At 41.8% G+C, this 15,481-nt stretch overlaps 1 protein-coding gene across 3 annotated transcripts in view; it reads right to left on the reverse strand.

Moving 5' to 3' along the window:
- Positions 1–4,289: 4,289 nt before the first annotated feature.
- RGS19 (regulator of G protein signaling 19) overlaps positions 4,290–15,481 on the reverse strand; it is a 52,908-nt gene continuing 41,716 nt past the window's right edge. For all 3 annotated transcript variants that reach the window (XM_075276960.1, XM_075276959.1, XM_075276958.1), the window contains exons 2-5: positions 9,993–10,111; positions 9,809–9,883; positions 9,289–9,523; positions 4,290–5,808 (exon numbers count right to left, since the gene is read on the reverse strand). In XM_075276960.1, coding sequence (XP_075133061.1) covers positions 5,620–5,808; positions 9,289–9,523; positions 9,809–9,883; positions 9,993–10,081 — 588 coding nt within the window. In that variant the 5' untranslated portion in view covers positions 10,082–10,111 and the 3' untranslated portion in view covers positions 4,290–5,619. The remainder of the gene's footprint in view (positions 5,809–9,288; positions 9,524–9,808; positions 9,884–9,992; positions 10,112–15,481) is intronic.

Below are 15,481 nucleotides of genomic sequence, written 5' to 3' on the forward strand. Positions count from 1 at the left end.
CAGTACTTATGTAGGTGTATTGCACTGCAGGGTGCAGAGCTAAAAAGCTTAGACACACAGGCACACATGGCCAACCATATGCTTGTTTGCTTATGTGCTAAAAAAGCATATTATTAGCATCAAGAAAAGGGATAAAAATTGGACAGCCATGCTTGTAGGCTCACACATCTGACCAGTAGGCCCCTCTCGACTCCCAACTGCTGATCATGCTACAACATGGAGCAGAAGCAGTAGCCAGTACAGTATGTTATCATCATCCTTTGTGCCATCCCAGTTTACATTAGGAAACAGATATGCACAGCCTAAACAACCAGTTGCAGACATACCTGGGTTGTGCTCTTTTTCTGATAGATACTGTACCCCGAGTCCTGACTACATGGAATTCAGGTTCAGCAGACCAGTTTAGCAGCAGGGACTGACCATGTTTATCATTGGTGTACTGTGCTGTCCACGCTCCAATGTACTGTTAGAGAAATAATTCACTGTGGCAGGTGGTGTCATAACAAAAAAAGCAGACAAGATGTCCTCCACAGGTGTGGAAAATATTACATTTGTGAAAATAAATCAGACATGGATCTGTTAGTGTCTACACACAATTGTCCTACGATGCTACTATAGCCGTCTGCATTGTCCAACATGTCCAGGCTTTACTGCTACTGCAGTTACTATCCATACACATCTGCACAGTTCCTGCCTTGTCCATCAAGTTCTACACCGTAATGCTGCTACTACAACCACTACCCAGCTGCACACCTTTTGCCTTGTCCTTCTGCTGGGGTAAGGCTCTATGGCTCCATACACATATCCGTGCATTATAATGGCCCATGTTTGGAGCAGTTTTACCATGGGCACATGCATATGGTCCTGTACATGTAGCCTAAATATAACAAACCTGTTATCAGAAAAGGAATAATTTGTTTGATGTCTTTTTTATAAGCCATTGCTTCTTCTGACAGGTTTGTGGGAGAATTTTGGACCATCTTTAATTTCAATACGTATAAAATCCAACAACTCAGCTCATAGTAGCCAGTGGTAACTAGCAATAAACAGGCTGTTTGTTACCACGAAAAGCTGCTACGAAAAAAAAAAAGTTGCAACAGCACTCTACTAGCACCAAAAGCATTACTGAAAATACCTACTGTATATAAGGACACATGAAAATGAGGTTTTTGGTAATTTACTATTTGCTCAAACTGTAACTATAAGTCTACCTGCTATGTCAAGGTGACCAATTTTTCTGTGTTTGTTGCATAGCCATTTATGCTGCTGTCACTTTGACATTACTAATGCTGTCTTGGCATTAAAGACCTTGAAAGGGGTTTAGTATAAATCTAGGCGACCTTTGTGCTCTAAAAAGGAAATTATACCTCAGCTAGGAGCTGTCAGACTTCAGCTATAATTTCAATACTTCTGGTGTAAAATATAGTCTGTCTGTGAGAGACCCTCCCCCCTACTGCAACAACTGATCAAGAAAATTGGCATGGATAGCACGAAGTGGTAAGGAGTCAATTATTTTCCTGCAAAAATGGTTTGGATTTTACTTCTATACGACAGAAAACTGATGTAGGGGCGCAATAAATTCCCAGTATGACTTTGACCATAACATAAAGGGGTGCCCTCTAGGGAACACACTGTGGTATTACAGCTAAATATTTAGTCAAAGGCTAGATCTGTTACCTTTGACTATCTCAGCCCACACAGATAATTCTCACCATGATAAAGTTTTTTCCATTTTTTTAGTTAAAGGGAGTCTGTCAATGGGAAAATCAGTATCAAACACCCCATCGCCACCTCAACGGTGCAAGTCTATGGGGAAGAATACTGTCGGGGAGGTGTTCCTCACAGTCCAGCGATAGAAGAGGACATGAAAGGTCCTCTTAGAGATCGGAGCATCGAGATAAATCAGTTGCACCTGATGCCTGTCAGGATCTATATTAAGACTGGCATACAAAAAGCCAGTCTTCATAAATCTGCACCATTACATTTTTGTTACTTTTTGGTGCAGATTATGCTGTTGAAGGCCTGATGAAGTCTGTTATCACAGGGTACTATATGTAATGGGTAGTGATCTAGTATGAAATAATGGATCATGAAAGAACTTTATGGAGTGTTCCCACAGAATCTGTGAGAGAGCGGTTCTCTACCTTCATAGGGTCATAAGCCATTATCGACAAAGTATAGTGGGCTACAGGGAAATTATAGAAACTGTAACATGTTCTCAGAGGACAAGTGTCCATATGACAATGCATGGAAGTTATTCTCTGCACTTCTGGCATGTATTTGCAGGTTTTAGATCAATGGACGGAACTACTACTGCTTGTATATAATGTAATGTTTGGTATTTGTTGGGTGAGCACATCTTTTAAGTGCCCCAAAATTCCCTCTCTGCAGTAAATCAACTCAACAAATGCAAACTATATGGGGATGAAGGATTCACCCATCCCTATATAGCAGTGATGGCTGCTGAATATATACACAGCTAATGACGACTGTACATATCTGATAATGTTTGTTCCCAATCAATGCCCCACTCAGTTGGCCCATGTAAAAGGTCCCTTTTAGAGATGAGCGAACACTAAAATGTTCGAGGTTCGAAATTCGATTCGAACAGCCGCTCACTGTTCGAGTGTTCGAATGGGTTTCGAACCCCATTATAGTCTATGGGGAACATAAACTCGTTAAGGGGGAAACCCAAATTCGTGTCTGGAGGGTCACCAAGTCCACTATGACACCCCAGGAAATGATACCAACACCCTGGAATGACACTGGGACAGCAGGGGAAGCATGTCTGGGGGCATAAAAGTCACTTTATTTCATGGAAATCCCTGTCAGTTTGCGATTTTCGCAAGCTAACTTTTCCCCATAGAAATGCATTGGCCAGTGCTGATTGGCCAGAGTACGGAACGCGACCAATCAGCGCTGGCTCTGCTGGAGGAGGCGGAGTCTAAGATCGCTCCACACCAGTCTCCATTCAGGTCCGACCTTAGACTCCGCCTCCTCCGGCAGAGCCAGTGCTGATTGGCCAGAGTACGGAACTCGACCAATCAGCGCTGGCTCTGCTGGAGGAGGCGGAGTCTAAGATCGCTCCACACCAGTCTCCATTCAGGTCCGACCTTAGACTCCGCCTCCTCCGGCAGAGCCAGCGCTGATTGGCCGAAGGCTGGCCAATGCATTCCTATGCGAATGCAGAGACTTAGCAGTGCTGAGTCAGTTTTGCTCAACTACACATCTGATGCACACTCGGCACTGCTACATCAGATGTAGCAATCTGATGTAGCAGAGCCGAGGGTGCACTAGAACCCCTGTGCAAACTCAGTTCACGCTAATAGAATGCATTGGCCAGCGCTGATTGGCCAATGCATTCTATTAGCCCGATGAAGTAGAGCTGAATGTGTGTGCTAAGCACACACATTCAGCACTGCTTCATCACGCCAATACAATGCATTAGCCAGTGCTGATTGGCCAGAGTACGGAATTCGGCCAATCAGCGCTGGCTCTGCTGGAGGAGGCGGAGTCTAAGGTCGGACCTGAATGGAGACTGGTGTGGAGCGATCTTAGACTCCGCCTCCTCCAGCAGAGCCAGCGCTGATTGGTCGAGTTCCGTACTCTGGCCAATCAGCGCTGGCCAATGCATCCCTATGGGAATAAGTTTATCTCACAAAAATCACAATTACACACCCGATAGAGCCCCAAAAAGTTATTTTTAATAACATTCCCCCCTAAATAAAGGTTATCCCTAGCTATCCCTGCCTGTACAGCTATCCCTGTCTCATAGTCACAAAGTTCACATTCTCATATGACCCGGATTTGAAATCCACTATTCGTCTAAAATGGAGGTCACCTGATTTCGGCAGCCAATGACTTTTTCCAATTTTTTTCAATGCCCCCGGTGTCGTAGTTCCTGTCCCACCTCCCCTGCGCTGTTATTGGTGCAAAAAAGGCGCCAGGGAAGGTGGGAGGGGAATCGAATTTTGGCGCACTTTACCACGCGGTGTTCGATTCGATTCGAACATGGCGAACACCCTGATATCCGATCGAACATGTGTTCGATAGAACACTGTTCGCTCATCTCTAGTCCCTTTCACTCTTACAGCCAAGTGTAGTGTCATGTAGAATATTTCTGTAAGGTATTTATGCTTTTGTTCTGATATTGCTGACCAGCAGAGGGCATTGTGATAAAGGAAGCATGGAGTGCTTTATTTCACGGAATATATACTTGCTGATCAGGAGAGGGAGCAATAATATATGAGATATAGGTTTCTGACCAGCAGAGGGAGCCAAAACAGAGAAAATATATCGCTGAGTACATTAGCAGAGGAAGCCATGAGACACGCAAAATATATTGTTATCTAGTAGAGGGAGCTGATGCATAGAATATAATTTCTGGAAATGCAGAAGGTTCAGTGACACAGCTAACACAAGTTTTGTAGCACACACTGATGTCTGGTTGCACACCAGCAGAGGGAGTCAATAGACAAGGCATCACCATCCTACACAGGATCATGCATTAAGCTCTTACATAAAACACCAGCCACATCATGTTTTATAGATATAATATATATTTGCACATATATATTTTTATAAAAAGTCTGTTAAAATTTTCATGGAGGTGTTGAAAGAAAAGTAACACTGTTAGACGGTGACATCACATCTGCTCGAGGAGTGCTGGAGTATTTGGTAGCTTCAGGAAGTTTTGGACAGCAAGGGGGAGAGACAATAGCCCCCAAACCTGATACAGTCCTCACTGGCGAATGAATATTCCATAAGGAGGCAGATTATGGTATCAATCCTTGAAAGCTCTCTGACCACAAATGTCTTAATCTGAAATGGGGCTTTATAGTTTCCACACTGTAAACAGATGACTTCCCCGTTGCACGTTGTTGGCAAATTGTGTGCATCATGTATAATATAATGTAAATGTATCTAAAGCAGGAGAATTTGTCCCACCCTCCCCCCAATATCCCTCACAAGGGTTCCTCATCACTAATCAGCAGTGAACCCAACACCCCACTGCCCAACACTCAGAAATGTAAAATCAAACCTCATAAAAATCCCCAATAAATGAATAAAATCGTACCTCCTCCTCCCCATGTAAGCATTTCTCTGGCATTGCAGACACTAAATGAGGAGCAGGTGTCGGAGTAGTTCATTACCTCTATTCTGTCCATTACTGAACGGCGAGGCCTGGAGCTCATAAAACACACTACCCCACACCTCCCCTAAGCTGACTTAGACCTTTCCATCAAGAAAGGGATTTATATGTAAAATATTGGGACCCCTCTCCTCTCAGGATCCCCTTGGGGAGTTCAGTAGTATTTATATCCTGAGGTAAGTTTCCCCATACAGTACCTAATACACCTTTGTCTTCCTGCATACAGTCTACAGTGAAAAGACGAAAGGGGGAGGGGGAGGTCAGGAGAGGTTTGAGGTGAAGGAGACTTCGTATCGCCAAGCTGTGGGAGCCAAGTCTCCATTCTGCTCTGTACTCTGAATCTCGTAAAGTGACTGGAAGAAAGGGGACTGTGCCAACTACCTCTTTAACATCCCCTTTTTGCTCCCAACAGCTTGTATAAAATGTGCGCTTCAATCCGTCTCTGCAGCCCCTGGAGAGGTTCGAACCTAAGACTCCGAACTGGAGCGTGAAATGTTCTGCAGAAGGGACTTGTAAATGCCCGAATTGAGAAATCGTGGGTAGGAGTCTCTGTGCATCAGGGTATATATCTGCAGCTGAGCATCGTCAAATGTATGAGAGGAGGGCTCTTGCATCCGTCGGTTGATCACCTCTCTGACCCGAGAATCCAGACTGACCTGAAGAAGGTGTAAGTACAAGTAAGCACAAAACAGACAAGTACACACAAATGGCAGTATTATATTAGTGCTATACTACTGCCTCCATCTACAAGAATACAAGTTCTAGTAGTTATTGCACACAAAGTATTTATAGGTTTGTTCACACATGGTAATATTATAGTTGTTCATGTACAAAAGGGGCTGTATTATAGTATATTCAGGCACACAGGGGTCAATAACAAAATAGTTATGTTATTTTTGTATGTATAGAGAAGTATTACAGTATTAAAGGCGTTATATTTTTTCACACAGGGGGCAGTGGTTAATACACTTGCACATATACAGAGTTTTATTATAATAGCTATACATTTGTTTTCCAACTTTGATACCATTTTCTGCTGTCAGTTCCTCAGTTTCGGGTCACATAAAATATTCATCCTTCTGCTGATACTCAACCAGAAGTCCAAATGGCAAAATATGAAATCAAGCTGCTGTAAGCAATCCATATAGGGCATTATGTGCAGTTACTGAAATAGCTACTAGAGGGCAGCAAAGACTGTCATTTCAATTCCACTGATTGGACTATCAGAAACCTATGGACAAGTCATTCAGTTCACAGATTGTGAATCAAAGCCTAGAAAGCCCCAAACAGCTAAATGTGGAATGTTTAAAGAGGACCTTTCATCAGATCGGGCACATGCAGTTTTATATACTGCTGGAAAGCTGACAGTGCGCTGAATTCAGCGCACTGTCGGCTTTCCCGATCTGTGCCCGGTGTAAAGCGCTATCGGTCCCGGTACCGTAGCGCTTTACAGTCAGAAGGGCGTTTCTGACACTTAGCCAGGGACGCCCTTCTGCCCAGCAGCGCCTATCGCACTGTGCTCTAAGACTGGGGAGGAACTCCCCCCTCCCCTCCTGATAATACTCGTCTATGGACGAGCACTGTGAGCAGAGGGAGGGGGGCGTTCCTCCCCGCTCACACTCTACAGCGCGATAGGCGCTGCTGGGCAGAAGGGCGTCCCTGGCTAACTGTCAGAAACGCCCTTCTGACACTAAAGCGCTACGGTCCCGGGACTGATAGCGCTTTACACCGTGCACAGATCGGGAAAGCCGATAGTGCGCTGAATTCAGCGCACTATCAGCTTTCCAGCAGTATATAAAACTGCCTGTGCCCAAACCCATGAAAGGTCCTCTTTAAACACAAAAAAAGTTACTGTACAGATGCTGCACTGTCCCAAAGAACTCTTTAATCCCACTTAAGTACCTAAGTATACACCAGTTTAAGACACAATGCACTGTATCTAAAATTTCAATGTAAAATTCAGATATAATCTAGAAGTTATTGCAATGCACATGTGCTTATTATTCTGATACTTTGCAAACATACATATTAGAGGGGTTGTCCTGTTTCAGACCAATATTGAAAGATAAATGTTATTGTTTGCATAATGAAAAGTTCTACCATTTTCCAATATTCTCTCTGTATCAGTTCCTCATAGTTTTCTAGATCTCTGCTTGCTGTCATTCATTCTGCTTACTCCAAGTGGATAAAAAGCAGTCAATGGTCATGTGATGGACACACAGATGCACAGCTCGTTACAGTCACAGCACAGTAATCAGACATCTACCTGGTAATGAACTGTGTACCTGTGTGTCCATCACATGACCATGGACTGTAGATCACATGACCAGTGACTGATTTTTATCCACTTGGAGTAAGCAGAAACACAGGAAGCAGATACAGAAGGTATATTGGAAAATTTTATAACTTTTCGTTACATAAACAACATCATTTGTCTCTTAATATTGGTCAGAAAGTGGCCAACCCCCTTTAGGCTGAGGCCCCACGTTGCAGAAACTTTGCTTCTTTTGTTGCAGATTTTGCTGCTTTTTTTTATTTTTTAGCTAACCCTAGTAGGGGTTACAGCAGGAATGATAAATATATAGGAAGCTGTTATACTTTTCCCACCAGCTCAATCCAGTCCTGGTTTTTGCTCAAAAACTGCAGCAAAAATAAGCTGCATTTCTGCAACATGCAGAAATTATCTCAAGGCTAAATATGAAGCTACTTTTGGCTGCATTAAAGGGGCTCTATCATTGGGAAAAGTCATTTTTAGCTAAGCACATACTTGCATAGCCTTTAGAAAGGCTATTCCACACATACCTCTTGTATGTAAATTGCCTCAGTAGTTTATGAATAAGTCCATTTTTATTCATATGCTAATTAGCTTCTCTGTGCACTCCGGAAGTGTCTGTGTGCACCCTCTGCTATTCTCTATGTGTATGAGAGCAGAGAAATGAGTCATCAGCAGCAGCCTATCTGCTCTCACGCACATAGAGAATAGCAGAGGGTGCACACAGACACTTCTGGGTGCACGGAGAAGGCTAATTAGCATATAAATAAAAACTGACATTCAAAAACTAGTGAGGCAATTTACATACAAAAGGTATGTGTGGAATAGTCTTTCTAAATGCTATGCAAGTATTTGCCTAGGGCCCTTTTAAGTGTACAAACCCTTTACATCCTTAGCCCCTTGTCACTAAAGAATTTGTTTTTTTCATTCATTCATCTTACAACAGGTTTGTTTTTTGTTTAGCAGGACAAGCTGTATATTTTACCTTTAATGTTCTATATAATGTACTACAAACTGGTGAAAAATTATTTGTGCGGCTGAATTTAAAAAAAAAAAAAAAAAAAGCAATGTAGTTCCACAGTATTTTTTACTTTTATGACACTCGCTTTGTGGTAAAGATACTAAGATATTGGTAGTACCAATGTGGGTAAGTGAACGCGCTCACTCGAGTACTAGTTTAAAAAGGTAAGTATTTTATTCATAAAAGGATGACGCGTTTCGGGGTTTTTGGAGTATATCAATACAAACTACCCCTTCTTCAGCTCTCACTTCTTACGGCTGGAACAGCATGCAGAGGTAAAGATGACATGTTATCTTTATTCTCTGGGCCAGTATCATTTTGCCTGATATAGCATTTGTTAGATAAAGGGTATGACATTTTAAGTTACCGGTATATTTATTTTTCGTTTTTATTTTTTATCTGTAAAATTGTTAAAGATTTGGTGTTTTGAACTATTTCATAATTTGTGGTGATACCGGTATATGTGGATTTTTAAGAAAGATTTTAATATCGTTATTCTGGGACTTCAACATGCGATCGCTTACAATACACTTCAATATTTCTGTATAACAATACAGTTATTGTTAATCCTGGTAGGTGTCAACTATATAACAACATCTGCCGTATAAGGAGCAGCCTTGGCTTTCCTTATGTCCTAATCTGGAATGAATAAATATATTATACTTCAGTCACATCCAGCTCTGCATTCAATTTCCATAGGTTGCCACTTGGATTCTATCAGTCTTAAAGCAGGTGTCTGAGTACAGCTTTGGTTGCAACTGGAGTACAAGTCAAGAGTAAAGTAAAGATGGACAGCAGATGAACAAAGACAATTACTTCATCTATAGTAATGAGTGTGGTTACCTCTTTTGGAGACAGGATGGAGATATAATCCTCATAGATCATGCGTGCCTTCTCTTCAACGCTGTGCTTGCTGTTGTCTCTCTTCAGTTCCTCACATGCCAGCCAGAACAGCATGTTCTCCTCGCTGTACTCTGTGCGCAGAAACTCCCTAAACACGTTGCGACCAGCTGGATTCTTCATCAGCTTTTCAAATGAATGAGACCAGCTATGCACTTCTTCTGAGGACGGTTTTGAGCTATATAAGAAGAGGGTCTATCAGTAAAATATTTCAGCAGTATCCACTTTCCCTCACAGTAACACTACAGGTTCACCCTAAAATAATCTGTAATACAATATACTGGAGCCAACTACTCCCTGCACTGCAGCCCCTATTCCCCATCTCACATGCAGCACTTCCCCACTAACCTCATCATATGAATGCACAGTTCACTGCCCCTCACAATATCAGCACACCCCTCACCTGAAATACTCTGTACAGCTGTGGACCCTGCGCCTAACTTTCCTCCTCCGTCACACTTACCAAACCTCACAGTGAGGTACAGCCTCAAGCTTGGTGTCTCGTGACAATCTCCGGCGTCTGTTACGATCGTCATTCCTACAAAGTAAAGAGAAGTAAACATTACTACAATGCGTCTTGTTATGGGGGATACAAAGGCTTACCCACTCGAAATATGAGAAAAAAGGAGGACCAAGCGACAACTTACCAAGAACAGCTGCAGCAGCAACACCAGCAGAGGCAGCAGGGATTTGACCGGTGGTTCCGGGTGGGCTGCTTCCTGTCATATCGTGACATGGGAGACTCACTGGGGTCAGGCCCTGTGTACTAAGGGGAAAATAATCAACATTAGGTGGGAGCCCCAATAATGCAATGTACTGAAGGTGTCCACGTGTTAGTGTTCTGTATACCACGTGTCTGTGTCATTGTCTATTAACCCAAATGCCAATGTCATTGCTATGAACGAAGACTCTCACTGCATTGTCCTGTACCCCCCAGAGTCCGCGTGGCTTCATTCCATACCCATAATCCCAGTGTGCCATTGTTCTGTACCCAAAATGTTAATGAGACATTGCACTGTGCCTCAAGTCAGGGTTTTCTTGTCTAGTTTAAAAAACAGAAAAATGACAGACACGGACACTAAGAGAGGCCTCATGAACACCAGTGGTCTTGATGTTCCTTGCACTGGAAGTCTTAAGCTATACTAGCTCCTTCCTGACAAAAATTTTGTAGTCATTTAAAAAAAGTGGCAACTACTTTGAGAAAAGTGGCAAGGGTGAGGCAAAAATGCCACTTGCAGCTATTTAAGTCACAAGTGGCATCAAAAAGTTGTGAGCCATCAGTTTGCAACTTTTTGAACTAGAAAAATGACAAATAATAATGATCTCCCCTATGTATTGCTCTCAGTACTAGTGAGCACTGACTCTCCAGCTGTGGTGTGGTCCATTACACTTACACACACATTAGATGCATGTATAATAGAGTCGGGGGAAGCCTAAACTAGTAAACATCCAGAACCAAACTTCACTGCAGGAAAGAAATAAAACTCTATCAAGACAGAATATGTAGATTATGAACTATGACACATGGACAACCTCTCAAATTCCCAGATATTCCACACAATACACCTTTGTCTACACACATTCTTCATTCATGGAAAATGTGAAGTCACCTCCATTTTACTTCAGAATTTTATGCCAATTTGTATAATGACTTTCCATGCAGATGCTGGAAAATGTCATATTTTCAGCTTTGCATCATCCAGACATCAACATCAGTAACCAGGTTCAAAAAGAAATTATGGAGCCAGTGATGGACCATACCATTTCAGCAGAGGGCAAGATAGAAATTATTAGCTCCACTGTAGCCCTTGCTTTACAAGTGGAACTAAATATGTAAATATACAGAATTAAATGGGAAGCCCCAGTGGATGCTATAATAATAATCATAAATTTTATTTATATAGCGCCAACATATTCCGCAGCACTGTACAATTAGTAGGGTTCAAATACAGACAGAAAGATACATTACAAGAAAAGTCATTTCACACAATGGGACTGAGGGCCCTGCTCACAAGAGCTTACAATCTATGTGATGCTATGAATCTACTGTAGCAAAGAATAAAGGGTAGAAGGATCCCATATCCGGTAGGCCCTATGTAGCACAAATCTGAATAAGACAGCCGTTAGACAAAAATTAAGGGAGAACAACCTGTAGATCATGATCCCCCCAATCTACCGGTAAAAGGCTCTCCTGAAAGCTACCCCAGGACCCCACTAACTTATATGCCCCTCAAGTGTCCCTACAAAGGGCCACCCAGAGCAGCTGCCTTACCGTAGATCCGCAATAAATGCATCGCTTACTCATCCTTCTTCTAAGTAACTAACACCTTCTGAAAGGAAGCTTCTGTCCCTTCACACAACCAATAGCTATTTTATTAACCTTGCCTATGAAAATAAGGAATTAATCTATGCAAAGAACCCAAACGTAACTGATAAAAAGAGTTTATTATTGTGCTGTGGTACAACCCAGTCCGGTGTCACCCACACATTTCCAAGTCAAAACTATACCTGATGTCATTTACATCTACAAGAATTTTTTATTTATTTATTTTCTAAATGAAACATGGCATCCCATAAAACAGATCCCTTTCAGAGTCTAAATAGGTCACATAACATTCTTCCCTACAGCTCTGACTCCCAACAAACAGAATGATACTTAAACTGAGTTCACACAGAGTTTTTGGAGCAGATTTTGACGTGGGAATCCGCCTCAGAGACTGCTTCAAAAAACGCCTCCCGTCTGGATGCTGGTGCAGTGCTCCAGCAACCAGTCTTGGCATTCTGCTCCGGATTAGGCCTAAAAGAATGGGCCTAGTCAGAAGGGAGTGTCACACCGCAGACGCCCAAGGCTGAATCAGCCACGGAATCTGCAGAAAGATACGGTAGCTCGCTTCTTTCTTCTGCGAGCAGGAAAAAAAGCTTGCAGAAAAAAGAAGTGAACGGTTCCCAATGAAGTCAATGGGAGGCGTTTTTTGGAGACGGATTCTGAGGCAGATTCCACGTCAAAATTCAGACCAAAAAACTCTGTGTGAACTCAAAAGAGTCAAGAGTCAATAGGATAGAACGAGCATCTTCTGGTCAACTATGTGCATGCAATGGTGCCCACTATAAGATTAGATAGAAAGTTAAAAAAAAATACATAATACAGGTCCCTAGCAAGGTTTCAAATCTATCACAATATGGAATATGGCATACAGTAAACTAAACTGGTAGCCATTTTGTGTATTGTGCGGTTACTAGAAGCACATACCTCCTAAGTCAATCATAAATTACATTTCCTCTATCACAGAAGTCCCCACTGCATGTGACCACTGAGACAAATTAGCGGCCTAAGGTAAGGACACGAAACGTTAAAAAATATATGAAAACGCTAACCCAGACAATCCCTTTAAGGCCCTGCTTAGTGAAATACAGCTAAAAACACTTTGAAAAAACAAATGCAGCAGAAATGCATCATGTTTCCTCCTGCAGTGTCTTTCGTTGCGTTTTTGCTGAGTTTTTATTATCAGAGGATTTTCTTTCCTTATTAAATCTATAGGGAAAAAGTCAGCGATTCTCTTGGTATAATTGACATGCTGCGATTTTCAAAAATGTGCACTTTTTAAAAATACAGCTTTTCCACAGCAATTTTTTTTCTGCAATGTGTGGATCGGATCAGCCAGAATCTCATTCACTTTGTAGGTACTGTAAATGCAGCGTTTTTTTAATCAGGTATTTGAAGCAGATTATCAGGCAGTTTTTGAAGAGGATTCTGAAGTAGATTTTGGAGGAACTTTTTGCCTAGCACACAGAATGTGGTTGATGTGGTTTTTGCAACCCCCCCCCCCCCCCCCCAAAAAAAAAGCCCTTTTCAGAGGTTTTTTTCTCCTTCCCATTCATTTCTATAGGAGTTCCAGGTGAATCCACCTGAAGACAGAGAAAGACACAAAAATCAGCTAAAGAAAAAATGAAAATCTGCCCGTCTCCTAAGGTCAGGTTCACACAGGGTTTTTTGGTCCGAAAAAATGAGGCGGAGGCCACCTCAGTTTCCGCACCAACAACGGGTAGCTGATGCAGTGCACCGGTATCGAGTCGCGCACTCTGCTCCGGATTAGGCCCAATGAATGGGCCTAGTTGGGAGTGTCTTCAGGCAGATTCGCGAGGCAAATCCGCCTGAAGACTGAGCATGTTGCTTCGTTTTTCCTGGAGCCGGAACAAACAGCTCCCAGAAAAAAGAACTGACCGGCTCCCATTGATTTCAATGGGAGCCGTCTTTTTGGTCAGGATTTTGAGGCAAATTCGGCCTCAAAATCCTGACCAAAAAACTATGCGTGAACTCAGCCTAATAAGATGAATGCAGCAAAAGCTCTTCCTTAAAATAATTTCTTCTTTATTCAAATGCACATTAAAAAGTGATAAATGTCCAACGGGATGACGTTGGACATTTATCACTTTTTAATGTGCATTTGAATAAAGAAGAAATTATTTTAAGGAAGAGCTTTTGCTGGATTTTCCTTTGGCTAGTTTTCCTATAAGGATCCGTTCCTATGTCGGAGGAATAATTCTGGAAGATCCGGGCGACTGTCTTCCTTTCCATAAGGGATTGTGAGTGTTCCTGTTCATATTACTGCGTGTTTTTTCTTTTTTTGGGCTGTGTTATCCCTTCCCCGTGTCCCCTTTTTTGTGTTGTTAATAAGATGAATGGGTGGGAGAGTCAGCTGTTTATTGAAGAGGATTCTCAGCAAAAACCACTTGAATGGAAAACCTGCATCTATGTGAATAATAAAAATTAACCCACTTTTATGTTTATGTGAATCTCAATTTTGCATCAGTAAGAGATGCATCTAAACAGGTTATCATAAAGATGCTGTGAAAGTGCAATACATGTCACTAAATCCTGATAGGCACATTATACATTGTGCACTTTTTAAGTCTACCTTTTGGATGATAGAAATGTTAGAAATGTTTGGCTTGAAAGGAGAATGCTGGGAAGAAAAAACATTAATGGTGTATGTTATTAGCTTAATGTTATTTGTATAGGCACAACAAGGAACATGATACCTAGAACAATGGTCACTATTATAGAGCGTCTCACACCATGCATTTTGGGAAATACATGCAAATAAAGGTGACTTCAGGTGCAAACTACAACTATGATAGGTTACATGAGAAGATGCAGTACGACATAAGACTCACGGCCAGTTAATGTGCCATATACAGCAGCATATAATGAAGGCCCCCATATCCTTAAAACATCAAATTCAGGTCTTCCACATCCCTGCAGATGCAAACACATTATACTGCATATCTTATCTCATACACTAAACAAAAGAATGTGGCAGCTCAAGAGGAAGCCCCAAAAAACATAGCACCCACAACTTCCCCAAACTTTCCAGCCCTCTCTGCAGACGCGTGAACCACAGGGCGGTCCTGAATCAAAATCTCCTCTGTAAGACTAGACACTGCAGAGCAGTACATAGACTATTCTGACATTCAATAAGCACAATAGTACCAAGACTAAACTAACTATCACGAGTTCTTCAGATGATGGTATAGCCGAAGATGCTAGATATCAGTACTTATAAAGAGGTATTTTAGTCTGGATAAAGAACACCATTAATACCATGCTGCTGTACATTTGAGGGTTAACATACAATACAGGTACAATACTAACCATGATCAACTGGTATATATAGAGCAATAGAGGACCCTGCCCACAAGAGCTTAGAATCTATGAGATACACCAGATATGGGAAATACAGAGTGGAGTTTGGCAGGTGTAGCAGGACTGAAGTTGTCGTTTGTCACAATGTGCTGCTTTATAATATGTCATCTGTTGTTTTACACATACTAACATAAATAGGACTCATCCTAATCTTAACTCACAGTTGTTACACTGCCCAAATAATATAGTTGTAAGGAATCAGGAACCAGCAGTAGAGTTTGGTATATACAGCAATTCCTTTTCTTGATACAACAGAATTGTATTTGTTAAATAACACAATAAATAACACATAACATATTTGTTTATTTCTCTTACTTGTATAGCGCCAACATATTCCACAGCATTTTACAGACATTGTGACTCATTGTCCCATATAGGGCTCACAATCTAAATATGCACCCTATTCGTTTGTATTGTACACCGATGCAACAG

The sequence above is a fragment of the Leptodactylus fuscus genome, chromosome 6 (assembly GCF_031893055.1).
Source record: "Leptodactylus fuscus isolate aLepFus1 chromosome 6, aLepFus1.hap2, whole genome shotgun sequence".
NCBI lineage: Eukaryota > Metazoa > Chordata > Amphibia > Anura > Leptodactylidae > Leptodactylus > Leptodactylus fuscus.